Source organism: Mytilus galloprovincialis, chromosome 5 (assembly GCF_965363235.1).
Source record: "Mytilus galloprovincialis chromosome 5, xbMytGall1.hap1.1, whole genome shotgun sequence".
Taxonomy (NCBI): domain Eukaryota; kingdom Metazoa; phylum Mollusca; class Bivalvia; order Mytilida; family Mytilidae; genus Mytilus; species Mytilus galloprovincialis.
In genome coordinates, this window is record NC_134842.1 from 96,111,168 (window position 1) to 96,138,512 (window position 27,345).

The following is a 27,345-nucleotide window of genomic DNA, read 5'->3' on the forward strand; positions in this document are numbered from 1 at the left end:
AACAAAACAAAAAAAATATATACATACTGTATAGCAGTTTCTTTTCGCTGGTGTAAAATTTTGTGATTTTCAATTAATGAGCTATATGAAATATTTTGGCAGTTATTATTTTGGTGAAATCAAATCTTTTATAAATACCTTTGAATGTGCACTTTTTAATTGGCGATTTTGTGCAAAAAAATTTACACCCCACCAAGAAATAACCTGCTATACAGTATATTAATCAGAATATAAGTTTTAACAGAATAACAAAAAAAAAATTCAAACAATTTGCCAAAGAACAGAAAAATTAATAAAATCATACTTGCAAATATGAAGGGTTATTTCCCTTTGAACTGATCTATGGTTTAACATAGTACTCTGACATTACATATATAATAGTGATGTTATTAACTTCAAAATGTCAAATGATATAGCTTATGATCATCACCTCTTAAGAAATTGAAACTTTTCAAATAAATCTGTCACTCCAAGTGTATTGTGAGATGAGACATGCATAAACCATATGCTTTACCTTAGTCATTATATAATAACAACATGAGCAAGAGAAACATATATAAAAATACCACATTTGGATATCAAAAATAGCAATAACTTAATAAGAAGAAATACTTAAATTGTGACAATTCAACTTGACCTTCATTCAGTTGCAGCAAACAACATATCTAAATTTGAAAAATTTGTCAACAGTGTTTTCATGTTATTGTGTAGACACTGTTTGGCAGCCACCCTCCTGCTGTACAACCACTGTCCCCCAAATCAATAACAGACATTTTCTTAAAAAATCCAGTAAAAAATGGAAACAAATAAATGGGGAATGTGTCTGTAGGGACACAGATGATGCCCTTGCTAGTATATAACATTATAAAGGGACATAACTCAAAAACTGTAAAAGTGTAGTTATCAAAATTTGAACATAGTTTAGTGGTTATAAGCATTATATATATATTCATATATATACATTTCATGAAGTTTAGTTGAGACAAACTAAAGTTAGAGAACCAAAATGAACATTCAGCAATTTTTCCATTTGTAAAGGGGCATAACCCTAGAATGGTAATTAAAGTGCTTACAAGTAAGCACTGAATGATAAAGATTGCTTTTATTTATTAGTGGAAAGTCTAATAGAATATTGAATTGTATAAAGCATTGGTTGTAGTTGATTCAACTACCATTTTGGACAAAGAAAGATAACTCCAATTTTCAAAAGATATTTTAAATATGAAATTAATATGTTTAGAACAGCAATTATTCCTATTGTAAAGTGGATAACTCTTGAACTGTAAAGTGATGCCACCAAAATTCAAACTTAACCTGTGTTTTGTGGCAATAAGCATTGTGTATGAATTTAATAACATTTGGTTGAGGCAAAGTAAAGTTAGAGAACGGAAACCAATTTTGGGACGTATGGACAGACAGACTTACAGACGGACAAGGGTAAAACTTAATGCCCCCTCCACTACGTTGGGGCATACAAAATCAGCCATTTTTCCATTTGAAAGAGGCATCACTCTAAAACAGTTGAAGTGAAGCCAAAATTCAAACTTGATCTATACTTTGTGGTAATAAGCATTGTGTATAAGATTCATAACATTTAGTTCAAGAGGCAAACTTGAAGTTGGAGAACAGAAACGAATAGTTCAGGAATGTTTACGTTTGTTAAGGGGCATAACTGAACAGATTAAGTGACATAACCAAAATTCAAAATTGATCTGAGTTCTGTGGTAAGAAGCATTGTGTACAAGTTTTATAACATTTGGTTGAGGCAAATTAAATTAAGAGAACAAAATCCAAATTTTGCACGTACAGACAAACAAGGGTAAAACTCAAAAAGCATATCAGTCATACATACCACAATATGTAGGTATATCAAGGGGGTAATCCATCCTTCCAAATGAACAACTTATATTAAAGGAGCTGCACCTGTTATACAGTATCCGTGTTTGTTGTAATTTTACAATCTCCCCATCTTTAAAAGTCAATTTTGTTGTCAGAACAGTTTTGTTTACCATAGGCTGAAATTGTTAAAAAATAAATTAAATCAGAAATTCAGTTTTTTCTTGTATTTTTCTTTTAAAGTTCAGTTTTTTAATGTAACAATTTTGTCAGACATGTCAAATAAACTTGAAAGTATCATAGTGTAATTTCTTGATATTTCTTTTTTAAATTTAACAATGAACAGTTACAATTCATTAGTATTGTAAATCGATTTGTAATACAGTTGTTGGTACTTGTTGTAATATTACCAGAAAACAGAAATAGATATTATATCAAACCTCAGATATGCATTTTGCTTGTAGGCCATAATTCATTATGTAAATTTCTGCTTCTTGATCGTTCTTTTTAACAGTTTTGTATTCTAAAATGAGATTGAAAGCATATTGTAACATTTGGAAACCACTTTTTCTACAATGCGTGCCTTGTTTTATTTTTTTTTCAATATGTTCAGACTCTGTGTCACAACTATACAATGTATCTTATAGCACGCAATATGCAAAAATAAATGCACAACTAATTTAACTAAAAATTAGTTATTGTCAAACATTCTGTGAATTTTGATTGGCAGTACATAGTCACCTACAGGTAATTAATTCATTGTACTGGGGAAAAAATTTTAAGGGTTCTGCAGAATTCAACGTCTCGCCTACTTTTGCACTTACACACAAGTTATTATCCAGAAACTACAACCAGATGCTCCACAGGACGCAGCTTTATACAACCACAGAGTTCAAACCCTGAACAGTTGGGGCAAGTATGGACACAACATTTAAGCTTGATACAGCTCTGAATTTGGATTGTGATTAAATAGTTAACACAACATAGGTTTCTGACACAGAATGAATGTGGTTTAAGAACTTTAACTTAAAAACTTAAAATTTTTAAATTGGACTATTACCTATTATGGTCCATTATCCAAAATCTAAATACATGGTTAGATTCAGCATATCATAGAACCCTAAGAATCAATTTTTGATGAAATCAAATAATGTTCAATTTAAGACCCTTTCGACCTCAATGTGGATCAATTTGATAACCGGGCCCAAATATTAACAAGAGGCTGTCACAACGACAGCAAACCGAATTTATTAACATTTTTTTGTGTCCTGCCAATATCACAAGAACCATAACTGATGAACGGTGAAAGTGAAAATTGTCAATATCAAATTTGACCTCAATTTTGTCATCAGTATCAACATATTAAAATTTGAAATGCTTAGGTTGAATGGTTCATGAGTAATTATGCAACAACATGAATGGAAACGCCATTTTTCGATCTTTCAAGAACCATAACTCTTGAACGGTAAAAGTCAAAATCGACATTATTGAACTTGACCTCCATTTTGTCATCAGTATCAACATATTAAAATTTGAAAAGCTTTGGTTGGACAGTTCATGAGTAAATGCAAGGACACAACTGAATAGTATTTTTTCAATCTTTCAAGAACCATAACTCCTGAACAGTAAAAGTCAAAATCATCATTATTGAACTTGACCTCCATTTTGTCATCAGTAACAACATATTAAAATTTGAAAAGCTTAGGTTGAACAGTTCATGAGTAAATGCACGGACACGACTGAACTATAGTCATTTTCAATCGTTCAAGAACCATAACTCCTGAACAGTAAAAGTCAAAATCGTCATTATTAATCTTGACCTCCATTTTGTCATCAATAACAACATATTAAAATTTGGAAAGCTTTGGTTGAAAAGTTCATGCGTAAATGCCCGGACACGACTGGAAATGCCATTTTTCAATCTTCCAAGAACCATAACTCCTGAACGGTAAAAGTCAAAATCGTCATTATTGAACTTGACCTTCATTTTGTTGTCAGTAACAACATATTAAAATTTTAAAAGCTTTGGTTGAACGGTTCATGTGAAAATGCACGGAAAACATTTGGTTGCCGCCCGCCGTACATCCCTAAATCAATAACAGACAATTTTGTCACAAAAATCCGGTTAAAAATCTAAATACATGGTTAGATTAAGCATAATCATGATATTGAAGAACCCCATTTATTCAATTTTTGTTGAAATCAAACAAAAAAAAGTTTAATTTGGACCCAAATAGATTTGGACCAACTTGAAAACTGGGCCCATAATCCAAATCTAAGTACATGTAACTGGGCCCATAATCCAAATCTAAGTACATGTTTAGATTCAGCATATCAAAGAACCACAAGAACTCATTTTTTGTTAAAATCAAACTAAGTTTAATTTTCGACCCTTTGGACCTTAAAGGGAAACTTCGCAAAAAAATCAAAAATTGATATTATGTTCATTCTGTATAAAAATGCTCAAATTTATAGATATAAAAGTTTTATTCCGCTAGATAAGAGATCACCATCGATTTAAAATTTTGAGTATCAAATCTCTGCGTTCCGCCATTTTGTCATCTTTTCCGATTAAAAATCACGATATATCTATAAACCACAAAGGACCAAAACTACAGTAACCGATGTAGTCGTAATTGCGTGTCGATATCTTGTCAATCGTACGGTTGTTTTATCCGACTAACTAACTTGATACGGAAAATATTCTTATTTTTTTAAATTACCATGGTCTGTTGTTTTTAAACTGTTGATATTGGAATTGGGTAAAAAGTCAAAGTTGAAATCATAAATAAGTGTTCTGTGAAAATTGTTTTCGAAAATCTAATTTGTTCATAATTCTTTAAAGTAATAAACTTTTTTCAAATAAATTCTGATCTTCCCTCATCTGATCAACAGCATGGCTAAAGGTATTACTTCCAAAGGTATTGTGAGGGGTGTGAGGTGACACGTCCAGGTATTCAAGCGATTTCCTGTCGGGCTTGCAAGTTCATGCATCGTTTCACTTCTGCAGGTATTGATCAGTGTACACGGCCGATAACTTATAACTTTCCATTTTGAACTATCAGATGTATAATATACAACTCTGTCTTACTTGTCATTACTAAACTCATACGCTTGTTTATAAATAACATTTCTGGTGTAAAGAATATTATTCATAAAAATATAAATAATACTCAAAAAATAAGATTTGATGAAATTAAACTTTATTTAAATATTTTTTCCAAGGGTGAATTTGGGAAAATGTAATATATACTCATTGTCAATAGTGAAGGACAGATTGGAACATACCAGAAATATTGATTTTAAAAAATGTATGCACTTGTCGACGATTCGTTTATATACGACTGGGTAGAAAGTTACGGAACTATAGCGCAATTTAAAATATATACATGTGTACATTGAACATAAGAAAAAACATATATTTTGAATAAATTGGGGTAAAAGATTTGTAAATAGACTAGTCCACGTATGCCAACAGTATGTTATCATCAAATGTCGATAGACTATTGTATACCAGAAGAAGAAGAAGAGAACCAATTTGATTTAAATACAGGTCGATGTATAATTTGCTTTGGTTCATCGAAGTTGTGGACATAGTAAAATCACAGATTTATATTTCAATAAGATTGTTCACGAACAAAGGAAGGAATTCGTCATCACAATTGTTATATATGCCACTGGATGAACACTGATTATCCCCAAGGGATGTGAATATTTTTCTGGGAAACTATTGAGTATCAAAGTTTCAAATTAATTTCGGGATTTATTTTCTTTCTTGGTATTCAATAACAGAAAAAAGAATAAATTACTTGTCCGCTAAATAGGGGTATTCTTGTCAGATAAAATACTTTTATTTATATTTAAAAAATAGGGAAATATGACATTAAATTGGTTCTGTCTTTTTTTAAACATCGTTAAAAAGATGTGTGTCTAAGGTGAACGCCACAAGAACCCTGTAATAATAGTACGAGAGTATAGCATGTAAACATTCCTTCTCAATAATATGGTTGTATTGGAAAACTTTTCATACAGATTGACAACTCATGGTCCGATATGCATGTAATATTTGCCACATGATGCCCATAGTTCTTTCTACCATCATCATCTTATTCTTTGATATTGCTGTAAACATCGATGGTTCACACCCAAACAAAATGGGAGTAATGTACCTTCAGAGCTTCTCCGTGTTATACACAAGTTTGTGAAACTTAATATATAGACGAAATTTCTGTATTGAAATGAATCTACATCTCACAAACAGGATTTTCAAATAACGATTTTGAGTAATCACCTTACAACCCAATATAAACGTATGGCAAGATATAACCATGAAGGAATTTAGTTTTTGTCAGACGCAAGAACTCATCACTATCATAAAAGTATACGTATATATGCATGCAGTTTCAAATATCAAGAACAAGCGGTCGATGTCGATAGTCCGTTTTCTAACTGTTCAGAGTTAGACATGTCACTTGTTCATTCTTGGAAGCCTTCATATTCCCCGTCCAACGATGGGAACTCTTTCTGGTTGTGTTGACTATAAATGCTTGTATGGTAATTCTGTCGTTTATCTGTACAAGTGGTTGCATTTCCTCTCCTTTCCCAACAAACAAACTAACGAAACGCTACTAGTCTGCTTTCTCTGGAGCTCATCCTCAATGGCGCTTATACGTCAGGAAACTTACATGTATACTAATAATGATTGTTTCAAGAACAATGATGTATGGACGAACTATTCTAAATTCGTCAATATCAGTTATGCATGACTAAAATATAAGTTTTATTACAACTACTGTATTACTTATTTGGATTAATGAAGGCTATCATGTTCAACATTGCACAAATATTATCATAGAATTAAAAAAAAAAAATCCTCAAAAATCCTCAAAAAAAATAATGCCTTAGCTTAGATAATTGGTATTCTTTTCACAAAAAGTTCGTGTAAATGATTGTCAAATGAATTTAACTATGTATAAAGAATGAAATGTTAAAAAGAAACTAAAAAAAAAATTATGCATGTTGTATGTTGTATTTTTTTTCAATTAAAAACTTTAAAATTGCGATAGTTTTATGAGCATTTAAACACAGCCAGATTTGAATTCAAGTTAAGAAATTCCGGTAAAGTCAATGATATCAAACAGATGTGCAATGGTATATCAAATTGGGTAATATTGCATTTAGTTTTTATTAAAGATTAAAACTACTATTTTTTAACTTCATATTTGAATCTTTACGCCAATTGCCGCTAAGAAAGTAATAAAAAAATGTTTCCTTTTATTTTTATACACTTTCGGAATTATGAATCTGAATTTTATTTTCAATTAATTTACACAATTTAATCGGCCCAATTTAATTATTGTATCTTTATTCTCATCGTGTATTAAATCTTAGTGTATTAAATACAGCATACTCTTTCTAATCCTTTCTGTCAAGTTATCCTTTCCAAATAACAACATTCATACCTGTGGCTAAATAGCTACAAGGTAAACAAATTGACCGAAAGCCGAGAAATATACAGTGACAAGAGGCTCTCAAGAGCCTGAATCGCTCACCTGAATTTTTTTGGTTTAATCTCTCATCAATGATTATTTTGGCTTTTCAATTTATTTAAATGTTCTTTGAATCGTCCTATTTTCTTCAAAAGCAAAAAAAAAATCATTTTCTCCTATGTTCTATTTTAGCCATAGGAGCTATGTTTCTTGACATACAAGGAAATGAAATATAAAATTTATACTAGATACTCTGAAACTCTGAAACTCATTTAGCCTAAGTTTGGCTGAAATTGATACAGCAGTTTCATAAGTCTTATAGAAGATTTTTTAAAGTAAGTCAACATGATGAACAAATTGTGAAAAAAGTCTTTAAAGGGCAATAACTCCTAAAGAGGTCAATTGACAATTTTGGTCAAATTGACTTATTTGTAGATCTTACTTTGCTGATCATATTTGCTGTTTACAGTTTATCTTTATCTATAATAATATTCAAGATAATGACCAAAAACTGCAAAATTTCCTTAAAATTACCAATTAAGTGGCAGCAACCCAACAATTGGATGTTTGATTCATCTGAAAATTTCAGGGCTGATAGATATTGACCTAATGAACATTTTTACTCCATGTCAGATTTGCTCTTAATGCTTTCGTTTTTGAGATATAAGCCAAAAACTGCATTTGACCCCTATGTTCTATTTTAAGTAACGGCGGCCATGTTTTTTGACGGATCAAAAATCAAAGCACACACTTTGTGCAGGATAATCTAAGGAACAACCATGCTAAGTTTTAACCAAATCCATTCAGTAGTTTCAGAGGAGAAGATTTTTTAAAGTTAGCAAATATGATGAACAAATTGTGAAAAATTGTCATTAAAGGACAATAACCCCTTAAGGGGTCAATTGACAATTTTGGTCATATTAACTTATTTGTAGATCTTACTTTGCTGATCTTTTTTGCTGTTTACAGTTTATCTTTATCTATAATAATATTCAAGATAATGACCAAAAACTGCAAAATTCCTTAAAATTACCAATTAAGTGGCAGCAACCCAACAATTGGATGTTTGATTCATCTGAAAATTTCAGGGCTGATAGATATTGACCTAATGAACATTTTTACTCCATGGCAGATTTGCTCTTAATGCTTTCGTTTTTGAGATATAAGCCAAAAACTGCATTTGACCCCTATGTTCTATTTTAAGTAACAGCGGCCATGTTTTTTGACGGATCAAAAATCAAAGCACACACTTTGTGCAGGATAATCTAAGGAACAACCATGCTAAGTTTTAACCAAATCCATTCAGTAGTTTCAGAGGAGAAGATTTTTTAAAGTTAGCAAATATGATGAACAAATTGTGAAAAATTGTCATTAAAGGACAATAACCCCTTAAGGGGTCAATTGACAATTTTGGTCATATTAACTTATTTGTAGATCTTACTTTGCTGATCTTTTTTGCTGTTTACAGTTTATCTTTATCTATATTAATATTCAAGATAATGACCAAAAACTGCAAAATTTCCTTAAAATTACCAATTAAGTGGCAGCAACCCAACAATGGTTTGTTTGATTCATCTGAAAATTTCAGGGCTGATAGATCTTGACCTAATGAACATTTTTACACCATGTCAGATTTGCTCTAAATGCTTTCGTTTTTGAGATATAAGCCAAAAACTGCATTTGACCCCTATGTTCTATTTTAAGTAACGGCGGCCATGTTTTTTGACGGATCAAAAATCGAAGCGCACATTTTGTGCAGGATATACTAAGGAACAATCATGTTAAGTTTCATTCAAATCCATTCAGTAGTTTCAGAGGAGAAGATGTTTGAAAAATTGTTAACGACGACAGACGACGACGACGACGTCGACGGACGCCAAGTGATGAGAAAAGCTCACATGGCCTTTTAGGCCAGGTGAGCTAATAATATACACACTCTGCTCACACATTAGTTGCATTGAAATGATTATCAAAACAATAACGGTAAATAGAACTGAAATATTTTCAGTTCAATATCAGTAAAAATGTTCAATAAATTATTTTATGAAAAAAATCTCAACAATAATTAATGAAATTTATTTGAAAACATTTACTAGAGATAATTTTATAGGAGTTTAATTCAATCAATACAAAACGGTATATGCATATTCATTTTTGTTCATTCTTATATTGTGGTTAATAACTACGACCATTCGTCAGCTGTGCGCTTTTAATTACGTATATTGTCGATAAGCTATAAGAGTTAAACAGATTTTATTTTTTTCCAGAATTCAACACATAGGGCTAAAACTCATGACCCACTCGAGAATTCAACCAAAAAAGTTACAAATACTTGATTTTCTCCATTATTAGAAGGAATATAATTTTAAAACTTTGCAAATGTGTTTTTTATGTTAAGATGAACATAATTAGATGATAAGTAAAAAAATCGCGGAATTTCCCTTTAATGTAGACCAATTTGAAAACAGGACCAAAAATTAAGAATCTAAATACACGGTTAGATTTGGCATATCAAAGAACCCAAATAATACATTTTTTGTTGAAATCAAACAAAGTTTAATTTTGGACCCTTTTGGCCCCTAATTCCTAAACTGTTGGGACCAAAACTCCCAAAATCAATCCCAACCTTCCTATTGGGGTCATAAACCTTGTGTAAAAATTTCATAGTTTTCTATTTACTTAAATACTAAAGTTATTGTGTGAAAACCAAGAAAAATGCTTATTTGGGCCCTTTTTGGCCCCTAATTTCTAAACTGTTGAGACCAAAATTCCCAAAATCAATCCCAACCTTCTTTTTATGGTCATAAACCTAGTATTTAAATTTCATAGATTTCTATTTACTTAAACTTAAGCTATAGTGCGAAAACCAATGTATCTTCGGATGACAACACCAACGTCATACGATTGTGGTCGTATAAAAAACTTGAGCTTGTAAAACATGTAAAAGGATTAAATACATACCTACAAGTCCCTTCTCCAATATGTCCTTAAGAGTTGTAGAAGCAATGCGATTGAGACCAGAATCGCTGTGAATGTTATTATTAATATTATCGTTTGCAAAATGTAAGTTGTGCATACATAAAATACACAATTCTTTGTTCTGATAAACTCTGAAATATCCTTCTTGATCTACATCAGATGCAATTGGGTAGTTATCAATGATAATAGAACAAGGTTTGTCACTTCCATTAACAGATACATGAGATAGACAAAAAGATTCTTCTGATTTCTTCACAGGCTTGTCATTTGTCCATTTACCTACAAAACGTAACAAAAGATGCATAACTTTTTTTTTTCTTCTAAAATTATACCAATGCATAATGACAACGACGACAATGACGATGGACGCCAAGATATATGGCTAAAGCTCACCGTTTCGAAAACAGAAAACTAAAAATGCTTCTCTGTGGGCCCCTTTTTGGCCCCTAATTCTTAAAGTGTTGGGACAACAACCCCCAAAATCAACCCCAACATTCCTTTTGTTGTTTTAAACCTTGTGATTAGATTTCACAGATTTTTATTCACTTATACTAAAGTTATTATCTGGAAACCCGATGCATTGGGATGATGTGGATACAAATATGGACCATAATTTGCTATTGGGCTCCGTTTCCTATAACTATAGAAAAGTGATAAAATGTGAATTACTGTAAGAAAAGTTGTAACTACATCTAAAGATGCCATTATTTTTATCAACATACAAGTGTATGCTACTCTTCCCTAGAAAAAAAATTGAAATTAACAAATTTCAAAGATTATACGACCGTATTTGTGTGTTGTTTCTCGCGTTACTTTTCGCGTCCGAAGTGCATAACGCTGACTAATTTATAGATAATCGTCACCGGCAAATTCGTAATTTTTGCTTTAAAATAACAAAGAACATCGACCAATAAGAATAGTGAGAAGAAAATGCCGAGAACTATAAGTATTTCTGTAGCAGGTGTAAGAACACTGTCGTTATTTTGGTTTCCCATTTCGTAACGCACATTTTAGATGGTTTAATCTGCTTTGTTGTAAAAGAATTCTTTGCAACAATATGCAAATACAAACTCTCGCGAGATGTTCAAACAGGTAAATCAGAGATGATTTACATTCTTGTTTTGTTCTTCGTAATAATTAAGTTAGAAAATGACGTTATCGTTATGCGTTACATTTCACACGAAACAGAAGTCCATTTATTTATTAAAATTGTTTTTGTCGTTAAGTTCTAATCATTTCAAGTCATACGTGAAACATGTGACTAACATGTGATCACGCCCTTACAGCCGGATATACGAAATACTCGGTCTAAACATTGTATTTGTTTCCAACGGGATGTTAGCAAACATAATATGTAGGCTTGTTTCGTCTTGTTTAAAAAAGGAAAATACAATTTTCAAAGAGATTGCGCCGGGGGTCTATTATTTTTCCTATGTGCATAATGTTACATACGGTCTTGTGTGAAAATAAATGCCCAATGACTTGACAAAATCGATTTCAGATTTGACTGACGTTTTAACACACTTCGTTTCCCAATAACGATGTAAAGGGTCCTTGGAAAATTCAATCGAAATTACGTCTCCTATTATGGTGCCGATGTTCGTTGGATTGATTTAGCTTCAGCAGTAAATATTACTGGATATTTTAGGTGAATAAAGATAATTTAATAAAAAATACATGTTAATGTACCGTTACACTTGGAATGTACAAAGTTGGTATCTTTGTCACAATTTTTCATTAAGGCGCAACTTTGTTTTTTGAGATTTGACCTTTTTATAAGGGGCATAACCCCTGTTTTAGGTTTCTGAAAAGACAAAATCAGCTTTTACTATATAACCAAAGGTCCTAGACCCATGGGGTCTTCAGCAATGACATTGGGGACTAATGACCTTGACAAAGGTCAAAAGGTCAAAGGTCAAGGTCATGCCCCATATAGCGAATTATGTGTTTTTGACCTTATTTAAAGGATTTTCAGTGTGTTTTAAAGCTTTTCAATATATTCTACGTCTATTTGAACATATATTTTACATTATAAAAGGAAAGACCTCTCAATTGTTCAAGAACAATTGACATTTTAATTAAATATTTTTTTTTTATGAAATGAAATGCATTAATCACTAACAAAATTGATAACACTTTCTGTTGTGAAACAATAAAACTTCCAGTTTACGTTTCTAAAAATAGACAAATCAATTATAACTGACCTTGAAATGTCGTTTGCGCAAATAATATTGTGGAACGAAACTTGTGTTTAAAACCAATTACACAATAAGTTCGTTTCCCTTATTTGTCATCATTCTGTAAGATGCATCATCTCATAGAAATAGACTTGTCCAAATGTGGACAGGGTAAAGGCATCAAGTTGAAGTACTGAATATTAACAAATCATTTGGAATTTTCTTGTTTCATAGATAATAAAAAAATTATCGTCCACTTGGATAAAAAACAGGAATGCGAGACAACAGATTAACCAGATAATCTCGTTTTCCAGTGGACGAGTCTATTAGGTTTTTGACACGTGTGTTGAAACTTATTTTCGTACGACGTTTTTACATTTTTTTTTTTATCAGTTTTCGTGCTTGAAGATCATTATTCACCAAGTTTTCTGGAATTGATAAAGAGCTACATGAATTTATTTTTCTTGTTTCTGAAATGACGATTTAATTTCGTCTTTGTCCATGCACCCCCCTTTTTTTACTGTAAATTATTAGACAATGTCATGCGATGTTTATTACAGTTGAGCAATATTATTTCATCGAACTAAAATTGAAGAATTGATGATAAAATAGCACAACAAACATATTGTTAGAAAGGTGAAATATATATTGATTTTGCATATTTTTCTGTCTTCAAAGATGATTTTTTTTCTTTTTTTTTTCCCGACCGACCGACCGACCCGACTTTTTCATGGGGAAAATCCGTAAACCATCAAATTAAAAAACCGTGGCCTTAGAGGTGCAAATCTCGACAGTTTCCAAGTTCTCAAACAGGAGGGGTGGGGTGACCGCAGGAACTCCCCCTATATTTCATTTAATTTAGAGGTGGGAATCTCGACTGTTTCCAAGTTCTCAAACAGGAGGGGTGGGGTGACCGCAGGGACTTTCATTTGATTTTTTATATAGTCCCATACACGAGAATATATGGTTAAGGGGTGAGGATCTCGACCGTTTCCAAGGTTTCAAACAGGAGGGTGTACATTAAGGGTATATAGTGACCATAGGGACTCCCCTATGTTTCATTTGATTTGTTATATTGTCTCATTCATGAATACACCCGCGAAATCGCGGGCATTCAGAGCGTATTTGAAAGGATGTAAAGTGTTGTAAGAAGAATTTTGTAAAAGATTTAATGACTTGAGAATACCAGGAACAGTATCAAAAGTCATAGGTACTTGGGGACAGGAAAATGTTTTTTTTAATCCTCCTCCTTTATTTCCAAAATTCCCATTTTTTGTTTTCTATTAATTTCATTATGAACATTCATTTAGTGTACATGTATTATGAACATTCCAGTCAGGAGGCTGTAATTCAGTGGTTCAGTGATATTTGTTTTTCATTCTTTTTTTGTACATAAATAAGGCTGTTAGTTTTCTCATTTGAATTGTTTTACATTGTAATTTCGGGGAATTTTATATCAGACTATGCAGTATCGGCTTTTGCTTATTGTTGAAGGCCGTAAGGTGACCTTTAAATGTTAATTTCGGTGTCATTTTGGTCTCTTGTGGAGAGCTGTCTCATTGGCATTCAACCCACATCTTCTTTTTTTGTAAAACATTTAGTGACTTGAGAATTGCAGAAAATGTATCAAAAGTCATAGGTAATTTGGAACAGGATAATTGTTTTCTAGCCCGGCTCCTCCTTTTTCCACAAAAAACAATCCTTTTTTTTTTTTTTGTTCTCTATTAATTTAAATGACACATGAATAATTTTAGCGCTTATCTGTATATTATGAACATTCATTAATGGGGGGTCAGGGCAGAGGCTGATTTAGGGGACCCGCCCCCCCCTTTTCTGGAAAATAATTGGTTGCTTATATAGGGAATCACTAAAGCATGACCGGAGCGGGCCCCTGCGTATGAAAATTTCTGCCACTGCGGAGCGGCCCTGATCCCAATATCCCGGGCTTAAAAACATGAAATCCCGAGGTTCTGAATTTATTATACAACTTAAATATCTCAACATCCTGAATTTCGAAAAAAGAAATCCCGGATCCCGAAATGGTCAATCCTGAAATTTCGATCTTAAAAACACCCGTTCCAGACGTCCCGAAAGTGTATTTTCTTTTAACACTCATTTACAGTCAATTCTCAGTTTAATAATTGATCTACAGCGGTCATTGATATATTATTCAGACCCTCTCTATTAAAAAACCCTGAGACTGCCGTGGATAGTAAACTTAAAAATGATATCAGACAGAAAATACACTTTATTCGTAGTACCGGTATATGTACTTGTTTCAAAGTAAAAAGAACCAGATGCTCCGCAGGGCGTAGCTTTATACGACCGCAGAGGTTGAACCCTGAACAGTTGGGGCAAGTATGGACATAACATTCAAGCTGGATTCAGCTCTAAATTTGGATTGTGATTAAATAGTTGACACAACATAGGTTTCTGACACAGAATGAATGTGTTCTAAAGAACTTAAAATTTTTGTTTTCTCTTAGAGCAATTCACTATGCTGTTGAATATTAATCCTCTCAAAAAAATGTTTGAAGAAATTTTCTTTTTTATTTATGAAATTTCAAATGAGAAAAATTGAACCCAATTTTTTTAATCACATCCCCCTTTCCCTTATTCCAAAACTAATCTCAATTAAAATTTCTAATGGAGTTTGCAACAATAACTACTCATTTAAATACATCATAAAATATTAAGATGTAAAAAAACTGCTTGTTCTCACTGAATGGTAAAGATTATTTTAATTTATCAGTTGGTAGTAAAAAGTGAATATACATTGTATATTGTATATAACAAAGATTTAAGTTGATTCTGGACAAAGAAAGATAACTCCAATTAAAAAAAAATCTTGCTATTGCACAATATTTTGCAATTAGATATTTCTTGCTTACTATTCTGGACAAAGAAAGATAAATCTAATTAAAAAAATATTTGCTATTTCACAATACTGTGCAATTACATATTTCTTGCCATTGCGCAATACTGTGCAATTGAAAAGACTTGCTATTGCACAATACTTAATATAATAATTTTAGATCCTGATTTGGACCAACTTGAAAACTGGGCCCATAGTAAAAAATCTAAGTACATTTTTGGATTCAGCATATCAAAGAACCCCAAGATTTCAATTTTTGTTAAAATCAGAATAAGTTTAATTTTGGACCCTTTGGACTTTAGTGTAGACCAATTTGAAAACAGGACCAAAAATGAAGAATCTTCATACACAGTTAGATTTGGTATATCAAAGAACCCCATTTATTCAATTTTTGATGAAATCAAACAAAGTTTAATTTTGGACCCGGATTTGGACCAACTTGAAAACTGGGCCAATAATCAAGAATCTAAGTACATTTTTAGATTCAGCATATCAAAGAACCTAACTGATTCATTTTTTGTCAAAATCAAACTAAGTTTAATTTTGGACCCTTTGGACCTTAATGTAGACCAATTTGAAAACGGGACCAAAAGTTAAGAATCAACATACACAGTCATGACAGTTAGATTCGGCATATCAAAGAACCCCAATTATTCAATTTTGATGAAATCAAACAAAGTTTAATTTTGGACCCTTTGGGCCCCTTTTTCTGTTGGGACCAAAACTCCCAAAATCAATACAAACCTTCCTTTTATGGTCATAAACCTTGTGTTTAAATTTCATAGATTTCAATTTACTTATACTAACGTTATGGTGCGAAAACGAAGAAAAATGCTTATTTGGATCCCTTTTTGGCCCCTAATTCCTAAACTGTTGGGACCTAAACTCCCAAAATCAATACCAACCTTCCTTTTGTAGTCATTAACATTGTGTTTAAATTTCATTGATTTCTTTTTACTTAAACTAAAGTTATTGTGCGAAAACCAAGAATAATGCTTATTTGGGCCCTTTTTTGGCCCCTAATTCCTAAACTGTTGAAACCAAAACTCCCAAAATCAATCCCAACCGTTCTTTTGTGGTCATAAACCTTGTGTCAAAATTTCATAGATTTCTATTAACTTAAACTAAAGTTATAGTGCGAAAACCAAGAAAATGCTTATTTGGGCCCTTTTTGGCCCCTAATTCCTAAAATGTTGGGACCAAAACTCCCAAAATCAATACCAACCTTCCTTTTGTAGTCATAAACCTTGTGTTAAAATTTCATAGATTTCCATTCACTTTTACTAAAGTTAGAGTGCGAAAACTAAAAGTATTCGGACGACGACGACGACGACGCCAACGTGATAGCAATATACGACGAAAATTTTTTCAAATTTTGTGGTCGTATAAAAACGCAAACCGGAGGTCTAATCTGACTTAAATTTCGTCTAATGACGGATATAAGACAGAAAATACACTGTATTCATAGTATTAATGTAAGTTCAAAGTATTACAGAAAATGCAAACCGGAAGTCTGATCTGACTTAAAATTTCGCCCAATGACGGAAACATATCTGGACGTTTTTTTCTCGTTTTTCACCCAAAATAACTCAATCTGAATAATCATATGAATGGATGACAAATGCGATTATGCACTGTACCCATAGGACACAGAGGCATGATGATTAATTTATTGTGGAAAGAAGAGAAGCGACACCCAAAATGAGGTCTTCTCGTTTAATAGTATAGATATGTGGTTTAAGGGTGGGGATCTGGACCGTTTTCAAATTCTCAAACAGGAAGGGGTAGAGTGGCCCCAAGAACTCCACCTATATTTCATATGATTTGTTAATTTGTCCCATACTTGAATAAATACGGTGGCCTCCCCCTATATTTCATTTGATTTGTTATATTGTCACATACATGAATGTATATGGTTGAGGGGTGGGGATCTCATCCGTTTCAAAGCTATTAAACAGGAGGGGGTAGAGGGGCCCAAAGGACGCCATCTATATATCATATGATTTGCTTACATTCAGGTATTATATAATCTAGTTGCACTATTTGTGAAAATAAAGTAAGAAACTTCCAGCTACTTTCACTTAGAAAAAAATACCCCTTCAAAATTGCAGTAATATGTTTACACTTTAAAAGCATCTTACAGGCATTATCAACATTTATCACTGATAAGGAAAATTTATACTGTGACCAGGAACATATATTGTTAGATATACTGTTCCCAGCTGTCATATTGTATTGGATTTTGTCATTAAAAATTGTCAAAAAGTAATTTTGAGTTTCTGTATAAAATATTTTCTGCTTTTTCTTTCTATTGCCTTTATATTTTTGTGTTCATATTTATTAAATTTTACCATGCATAACAGGGCCGTAAATTGCCTGCCCTGTAAAGGGAGCAATTTATTACTTTTGGACCCATTTCATGCAGAAAAGGATATTTTTTCGGACCTTTTCCTTGTACATGTTGTATGCAATGTAGCTCCCCAGAATACACGACTTGTTAAAGATTTGTTTTTGCTTAATCCTGCTTCTTTACAAGCTATTTTTACTTAAGTTTAGGGGAACATTTCGCAAAGACTTAAAATGAAAGCCCCCTGAAGTTGGTCATTTTTTGTGGTTTATCCGGCTTATTTGGCTGTCCAAATCAAACTAATTTTGACTTAGTTTCAAAGACACAATTTTCAAACCTTAAGGGGGCTCGTGGGTCTAAATCGAAATTTTTATTTAATATAGGACTTCGCTATATTTTTCTATAAATGAACTTTATCTTATACTTAAAGAAAAATGAAATAAAAAAATGGGGTCACCGTTCATTTACGGTCACAATCTGCCATCGAAAGAAGCATACATTTTTGTTAATGTCCTTTTTTTCTGTTGAACTAATACAGTCCCTGTAACGTAAAAGTTAACACTTATTTCGTTCGGGAATCGTACGTACAGCGTTCGGTAATCGTTCGTATAGAGTTCGGTCATCGTTCGTACATCATTCGTATAGCGTCCGTACAACGTTCGGTCAGCGTTCGTTCATCGTTCGTTCATCGTATGGTAAATGTCACCGTTGATGGTTTTGTATAACGTATGGTTCATGGTATCGTTAATCGTTTTATTTGTCGTATGGTTTATGGTACGGTTGAGCGTTTCGTTTATCGTATGGTGTGTGATATCGTTTAGCGTTTCACCAATCGTATGGTATATCGTTTTGTTAAGCGTCTGATATACACGTATGTTAGGGTTTTATTTCAGAAAGTTATTTCAATTATATAGTTATGAGTTAAAGTGATTTAATATAAAAAGATGCGGGATAAAAAAAAAACAATTATTAGTTTGGATTGGATTAAATCTCTAACTAATATCATTATGGAATATATAAAAAACGAATGGGAAACGTTTCCTCCAATCACATTTTGACATGAATAACATGAGACCAAATACCGCGATATAAGTCAGGCTCTCTATGTCTCTCTCTCTCCTCCGCCAAACATTTCTCTGATCCAAATATTTCCTTGACACAATAAATTATAAAGAATGTTCTATAAATGAGGCTTTATATGAAGTACATGTTTCATATCTAAATGTATTAAAAAAAGACAACACATTCATGGTATTTGTTCTCCTCAATGTGAGAGTCTGATATAAATCGAAAACTGCCAGGGGTATATAAAAATTCGTTGAAGATATCTATGGGACCAGCGTCGCTTGTGATTCCTGCTGTCGGTGTTAAATCTGCTTTTTTTTACTGTAAAAAGTGCTTAAGTCCATTATGAGTAAAATACAGAATTAAAAAATAACTCTACCCTTTTTATATTTCTTTATTTTAGAGGTAAGGTTCTGGTCAAGTTCCACTTATTCTGTCGCAAATCATTTACCTAAATAACCAATCTATTGTATTCTAAAAGAAGTTGATTTGTTCTTTGTACGAATACATGAAATATTTCTCACTGGATGTTATGTTTGCAATCGATGATCAAATACAAATCTACAGTATTTATATGAAAGAGACTAAATAATATTTTTTTATTATTATTCTACACATATTTGAAGGATCGAAATAATCAGTTCTACAAATGGATGTTATTTAAAGACTTGACATTTTACAATTATCACATGCATCCATGAAATTTTTTATCGACGCACCAAACTTTTCCCTTTCATCGTGCATAGCTCATTTTCCGATTCACTTAAGGTTTCTAACGATCTTCTTACTTGTTCATTAAATTCTAAAATTAAAATCTCACAGAAATTGCAAAAACTTTTATTCTCCGGCTAGACTGCGTAAAAGATGAATACTGTTTTGTTTGTGTACACACAATGTTTTGAAGGCCGATATCCAGTTTCGCTAAAAAAGAATTAATTTGTGCCACAAGTTAATTACGCCAATTTCATTTTTTTGCATCACTTTATTGTAAAAACTGCAACATTCATTTGCGCCAATAAAACAATCATTTTTAATTGCGCAAATATTATAGACTTGTTTTCAAATGTTTCTTCTTAGTGCACTGAGGAGGTCCTTTTCCGGTATTTACAGGTACAGGTACCGTAAACTGAAAGGACCTTCCTTAGTGCACTTAGAACAAAATAGTGCACTAGGGACCTGATGGAAAGATAGAATTGACACAAAAACATGGCATACGGAAGGAGAAGTACATAATTTCAAATTTCAGTAATTTTAGTAATTATAAAGTTATTTAACAGTTGAAGTCAGTATTCTAATGTAGTACGTGTAAATAGGTTAATCGTTTCGAGTTTAATATGACACAATTAATAATATTGAGAATGGAAATGGGGAATGTGTCAAGTTCCATTTATTGGCGCATTTCATATTATAAAAAAGAAGAGATGAGCGCGATTCAAACCTTTACAATATGACAAATTACACCTAACCGTTTTGACAAACCAGTAAATTCTTCGCCCGGGGATATACACCTGACAGTAATCTTCATTCAGTAACTTTACAATACCCAGCCGTGTCATTTCCGTATATTGTACATGTAGATAACACGTGTGATACATGTATATACACCAGAAATACCCATTCAAGTGATTTTTAATTTTAGAAGAACTCCATATCGGGAACATAAACATAAATTAAATAATATGTAAAAAATGTATTAATAATTTCAAATTGTTTATTAAATGCTCCTAGGTATATGTATTTGTAAACTTATGTTAATTCGTTTTTTCATGTATCTTTTTTTTTTTTTTTTGCTTCAATTACTTTTTTTTATCTTATTGACTTATTCGTAAATCGAAAAACGCACAAATCTGAATACTGTGTCATCTTTTGTTTTACATTGTTTACCGGTTAAAGGTCGTATTCATTTAAAGAGCTACTGTATATATTAGCACTTCAACGCAAAGCTAGATGCATGGTTAATATTAGTTTACGCCGTATCTTATTTTTCTCAAGAAACCATTTTTTTTCTTCATCTTTCTCAAGTAAAACCAGACTTTGAGTTTTCTATCCTGAATGACAAAATCTCGGAAAAGTTTGTGTCGCATTCTATGCAATAATAAATCATTGCGCATTTGCTCTCGTTGTTTTCTACTGTAATGTATCCTATCCAAAATAAAATTGGAAAAATTTGCATTTGTTTTCATCTCATTACAGATTAGAAAATAAAAACGATCCTTACTTAATTGCCTTATACATGGTAAATTCTAAAACATTTCTTCTACCTCGTATTTATTTGATAAAAGTCGATTGAGTAGGTTCTCCGTTCTTGATTACAAATTGTCAAAGTTAGTATGGCGTCACATTTGTCAATTATACATGTTACGTCTTGCGACGCAATACCGTGCGTAACGTCTGAAGATTTTTTAATAAAACGGAAACTTAAGTGAGTATGGTCTAGTAATGATCAAGATACTTGCAGTTCATTTATAATAGACCAAGAGGACAAAGATATCTTTTAAGTTTTGAGTTCTAGTTCTGTTAATATACTGTATCATATGAGTTTTTTGCCGATTCCCGCCGTACCCTTTCCTTTGAGGAAAGAAACCCTTTCCAGGCGGCCATTATGACGTCGTTGAAACACCGTGAAATTACGGTTACGTTTGTTATTACCTCCCCTGAAACTGTTGGATATGCCCTTAAATTATATTTTTCTCGTTGGGTTGCTTGTCCATTAATTGACGTTTACGCTAATTAAGAATCGTGCATAATCATACTTTAACCAAACTTCACAGAAACAATAAATTCAGGATCTTTTGGAATCATAGATAAAGCCAATAATGATTGGCCCGACTATTTACCTTACATGAAATTCATAGGCAGAACTACAAAAGAGAGAATCCCTCCCCCCCCCCCCTCCTACCCAAATTCCTTTAGAATATTAGAATAAAAAAAAATCTGAATCAAATGTATAGTTTTTTTTTTTTTTTTTTATTAGAATGTCATTGAGGACTTTTTCATAAAACGATGTTAGAGAATATAATTATTTTAAGACAACTCGTGCTTTATTTAAAACCTTCAAAACACGATGCTATATCTTCATCATTATGATTTTTGGCCGGACAAATAGCGAAAAACTGTTAAAATGCTATTTGTCCGACTTGCCGGATGAATAGACATTTTTTACTATTTGTCCAGCTAGCCGGACGAATAGCCACTGCCTTAAAAGACAATGTACCTCTAAGTAGTAAAACTTTAAGATTGATATTCTTTAAATTGTATAGCTTTCTTATTCTGGCTTTCTCCTCAATTTTTAAATTATATTAAGAATCACGTTTTTACGCCAGATCTTTTATCATTTGTTAAATCAAAGACATGTAGTACATGTATTCTATTTTCCGGGATAAATTATTCACAATGATAAAGAAAAAGGGATGATTTAGAAATTGGCATTTTGTGTATACACAGGTCTATCTATTGGTGAACACTATAATAATATGTGACCCACTAGCTGTCCTTATGTGTTTTTGTTGTTTGATTGCTGGCTCGTTGTTGTTAAACCCACTATGATCTCCTACAGTTTCAATATATATTTCCCTTAAGACTTTGCTCAGAGGAAAGTGATAGAATAGATTTGTATATACATTTTAGCGTTTCACTTTTCAATTTTTAACTCCCCAAAATTGTATTTTAAACTATTAATTTTGAAGACGTGTGTTATCTAAACGAAGTCTAAATGGTCACCAACTTACCAGTTTATTGTTTCCCTATTTGGCACAGACCTAAATATAAACCTCATTATAAATACAATTTAATTGGTCGCAGTAAGTTCTATTGATCACAAAACAAATCCACGTTTTTTTTAAATATGAAAAAAAAATAATATTTATTTTTTTTACTTTAAACTTATGCATGGCGGAAAAGAAATATTTGAAAACGATAGATGCAATGGGCATGCAGCCTTGCAAATGATTCCAGAACATAGAAAATACACAAGAAAATTTATCAGTACACTATTGTATCAAAATGTGTTTGGTGTTCATTTTACAATATATTTGTTTAAGAATTTAGTGTTTTCTTATTCATTCTGACATCTGTGTCCATGGATCTGAACAAGAAATTGCGAAGACGTTATGCTTACCTGTTTACCTTTTATTTAAAAAAATGATGAAAACATGTTTCAACAGAATATTTTATATGTATAAAATTATTTAATTTTTGTTTGTCTTTGCGAAAACAAAATGGCCCTAAAGCTAAATGTCATCGTCAGCATGTATAATGGAAGGCGATAAACACTTTAGAATATACACCACCTGCTGGATCTTTTTACCTGGGCCCAGATCTTGTTACGTAACAAGTATGAATGTAAAATTCTCGATATGGTATATTCAGTCGAATATACACGATATCTCTGGGCTAGGGTATTTAAGGTATTTTGATCTCATAATGTAACATGTAAATGTATTTGTGCTTTATGTAAAAAAAATGTATTTGACCATTTTATTTTCAAAACTTCTTTAAAATGAGTTGACTTTGAGCATTTATTTATTTTCAAAACCGGGTACAAATCACTGATTTCCAATTTTAGACCAATCTCATTATTATCAGTAGTGGGCAAAGTATTTAAAAAAAAATTGTATTTAAAAACGTATTTAATCACTTAATTAGTTATACCATGGAAGTATTATATTGACAGGAACTACAACGATTAATTAGCATTTATTAATAACCCAGGTAGCCTTGTAGAAAAGATATGGAAACTGTCTAATAAGTAGGCTTCCTTGCTTAGTTTGTATAAACATGGATTCAAGCTTTGTAAATAACATTGACATCTTCAAACAATATAGAGGCATATTTTAATCTGTATATATTATATTTAAATTTGATTGGACATTATCCCAATTACAATTGTAAAATATATAAACTAAGCAAGCAAGCTAACCAAAGTTTCGCTTTACATGCATAAGGAAATTAGCTGTAAAGCCAACATACAAATAGCCGCTATATCATGAGAAGAGACCACGATAAAATTTGAAAGTTAAACAAATCTTAGTTTTCACGAGAACGAATATTTTGTTAAAGCGTTGAAGTGATCAGATCATCAATGACATAATTTTAAAAATAAGACGACAAGGTTGAAAATAGTTCTAGACGTCTTATAGCAAGAAAGTCTCCTCACTCAGCTTGTGGTGTTGTGTTGGTGGAGGATAGAGGCACATCGACTTACAATTGACTATTTCTCTGCGGTTACAATTAAAGCTCGAGTTCGAAATCAACACTAGGGAGATACCATTAAATGTTTACAGGGTAGGGGTGGGGGAGTTGTGGCCAAGATGAAATATGCTGTCAGACAAACTTTTTTGTGCATGTGACTTCATATTTGAAAAGGGATAAGAAGTGTCTTACTTGATAAGTTCTGCATTGCATTTAAAACATCCATTGCAAGAATATCGTATAATTAGAAATCATTGTCCGCTGTTGGAAGTTTAGTTTTGCCATTTTTCGTGCTTGTCATAAGACGATATTGCAGGGGTTTCGATTGTTAAACTAGTTAAATCAAATAACGAACATATTCCATCTCAACATGAGAAAGAGTGGCTCATTTACATTAATTTTATCAATGATTATCGTTTATAAGATGTTGTACTTTCAATGCTATTTATAAACGTTTGGTATAAAAAATTTAAATTGTTCATCTTAAAAAGTATTCAGAAGACAATGGGACATATCGAAGAATCTTTGAGTTCTGACGAAAATTATAGTGTTTTTTTCTATCTTTCCACAAAGTATATAAAAGTACCAAGCGTTTTTCTCAACTTTGACAACCTTATTCTGTAACAGATCTTGGCCGATTTTTTCAACGGCAATTTTCAAAGTGCTTAGACTATTACAGTGCACCGTTACGATTCAAATACGATTTAATGGTATAGAAAAACCTTGCAGCTGACTAACTATTGACAAAAACATGCTACATTTGAGAAAAATGGCTGTAAAGATTTTACATATATCTGCCGTCGCCATATTGGGATAGTCGTAATTCCAGTTACGGTTATCAGTTTAATACAAGTGCAGTTGAGTAAAATGGTGCAGTTATTCAAATGCAGATTTAAATATTATCAATATTAAACCCAATACCGCAAGCAGCTATGGTCATCTTGGTGAGGATAGTATTCACTATTTTGTAAGTGCCCTTTTATCAACGAAGCAAGAGAAATATTGTTTTCAAAATTAGAAAGATCTACTATATAAAAAAGAAGATATTGTATGATTGCCAATGAGACAACTATCCACATAAGACCAAAATGACACAGACATTAACAACTATAGGTCACCGTACGGCCTTCAACAATGAGCAAAGTCCATACCGCATAGTCAGCTATAAAAGGCCCAGATAAGACAATGTAAAACAATTCAAACGAGAAAACTAACGGCCTTATTTATGTAAAAAAAAATTAACGAAAAACAAATATGTAACACATAAGCAAACGACAACCACTGAATTACAGGCTCCTGACTTGGGACAGGCACATACATAAATAAGGTTTATCCATTTTGCTTTTATTAGCTGGTGACGGCGACTTATATCAGAAATACACTAAGATTAAGAACATCTATACTATTAAACGAGAAGACCTCATTTTGGGTGTCGCTTCTCCTCCTTCCACAATAAATTAATCATCATGCCTCTGTGTCCTATAGGTAACATGTATAGTCGCATTTGTCATCCATTCTTATGATCATTCAGTTGGGGTTATTTTGGGATAAAAACGCAAAAGAATGCGTCCGGATATTTTCCCGTCATTGGACAAAACTTTAAGTCAGATTAGATTTCCGGTTTGTGTTTTTCTGTACTTTGAACATACAAAGACTATGAATAAAGTATATAAATTTGCTTTCTGCATGTATCATCCTTGCTTAACGTGTTTCAGTTTGGGTTATTTTGGGTGGAAAACGAAAATGAATAACATTTGCTATTTAGGGAGCTACCATTTGATTTTTATGGGGGGGGGGCTAGGATGAAAAATTTTGTCCTGCATTTTTTTTTAGCTGTAATCTCTGTCCTGCCTTTTTATTTTTCACTCTAATCGGTCCTGCCTTTTTTTTTAGTTGATCCTGACTTTTTTTTACCTTAATTGTCGTCCTGACTTTTTTTTTCGCAAGTGTCACATCCTGCCTTTTTTTTTTACTCAAAACTCCTGTCCTGCCTATTTGTTTCAAATTTCATGCTAGCCCCCCCATAAAAATCAAATGGTAGCTCCCTTACTATCAATAAGTTTACAGTGGCGGATCCAGAACTTTTCATAAGGGAGGGGGGCACTGACTGACCTAAAAGGGGGGGGGGCGTTCCTCTCATGCTTCAGTGATTCCCCATATTATATAATCAACAATTTTTTTCAACGCCCCCCCTGGGATCCGCCTATGGTTTACTATCAACGGCGGTCACTGCGGATATATTTCTGTATACATACATTTACTATGAATAACTATTTGTTATAATTTACTATAAATTCCAATGGTTATCTTGGGGGGGGGCTCTTTACTATTCATGGCGTTCACTGATGTATATATATATATATATATATGTAAGTACCTTTGACTTTTGATACCTCTCCTGATATTCTCTGTATAGTAATTAAAGTATATATGCATTTTCATAGAGTACAGATAAACAGAAGGTATACAAATCGGTATTTGGAAAGTAGGGGGAGGGCAAAAAAATGTGCCCTGTCCCTAAGTACCTTTGACTTTTGATATCTCTCCTGAAATTCTCCAGTCAGTATATTTTTTATACAGTTTACATACGCTCTATTTCCCCGCGATTTCGCGGGTGTGTTCTAGTTCAATTAAAATTCGGAATTCCTACTTCTCAACTCTTCACTCTAGTTCAGTTTTATATATTACTCTTATACGTTTTGTTTTTGAAACAATGCTATATTTTGTGAAAAGACAAGCACAATAACCCCAAAGCGAATTGCGAGAAATGGTTTCGTATTTCGTTTTCGTTAAAGAAAAAAAATACTAATAGTTTATGTAAAATAACGACTCTCGTACGGTGTTGCGTTTATATCCTTTGAATGCATTGGTGCATTTGAATGCAAACAATAATGACCATAAAATGTCAGATTTGGGAGATCAGAAAGTAACCTAACAACTAAACAATTGAAAACCTAGAGATCAATGTTTAACATTCGCCAGCAATGAGCATTTTTCATAAATAAAACATGATTTAGGTGAATACTTTGTGAGTAAAGAAAAAGTGACTACTGTCCATAGATTTGTTATTAACCCCAGATGCTTGATGGGTACAAATTAGTATTCAGGAATTACCACTTTGCATTACACCACATTACAACAGAAATTAGAAAATACATGTAGGGACTCGAAGTTATTCTAAGACATTGCTATTTTCCTGTTCTATGTAGATTTTTTTCTGGCAAACACGGTTTTATAAATGCTGACAGGCACCGACCATTGAAAAACAAGCGATCTGTTTAAAATAAGAAATGAAAATAATTGTTCTTTTTATGGCAAATAAGAAAAATGATCGTTTGATTTGAAATTGTTTGAAATTATTCAGAATAGATTGAAATAGATAAAAAT

At 32.3% G+C, this 27,345-nt stretch overlaps 2 protein-coding genes across 3 annotated transcripts in view; one reads left to right on the forward strand and one right to left on the reverse strand.

Moving 5' to 3' along the window:
* Positions 1-27,345, forward strand: part of LOC143076802 (uncharacterized) — a 493,545-nt gene that overhangs the window by 240,761 nt on the left and 225,439 nt on the right. The window lies entirely within an intron of this gene.
* Positions 1-27,345, reverse strand: part of LOC143076798 (uncharacterized) — an 87,590-nt gene that overhangs the window by 39,805 nt on the left and 20,440 nt on the right. For both annotated transcript variants that reach the window (XM_076252668.1, XM_076252669.1), the window contains 3 exons: positions 10,287-10,583; positions 2,277-2,359; positions 1,853-2,015 (listed from right to left, as the gene is read on the reverse strand). In XM_076252668.1, the coding sequence (XP_076108783.1) occupies positions 1,853-2,015; positions 2,277-2,359; positions 10,287-10,583 (543 nt within the window). The remainder of the gene's footprint in view (positions 1-1,852; positions 2,016-2,276; positions 2,360-10,286; positions 10,584-27,345) is intronic.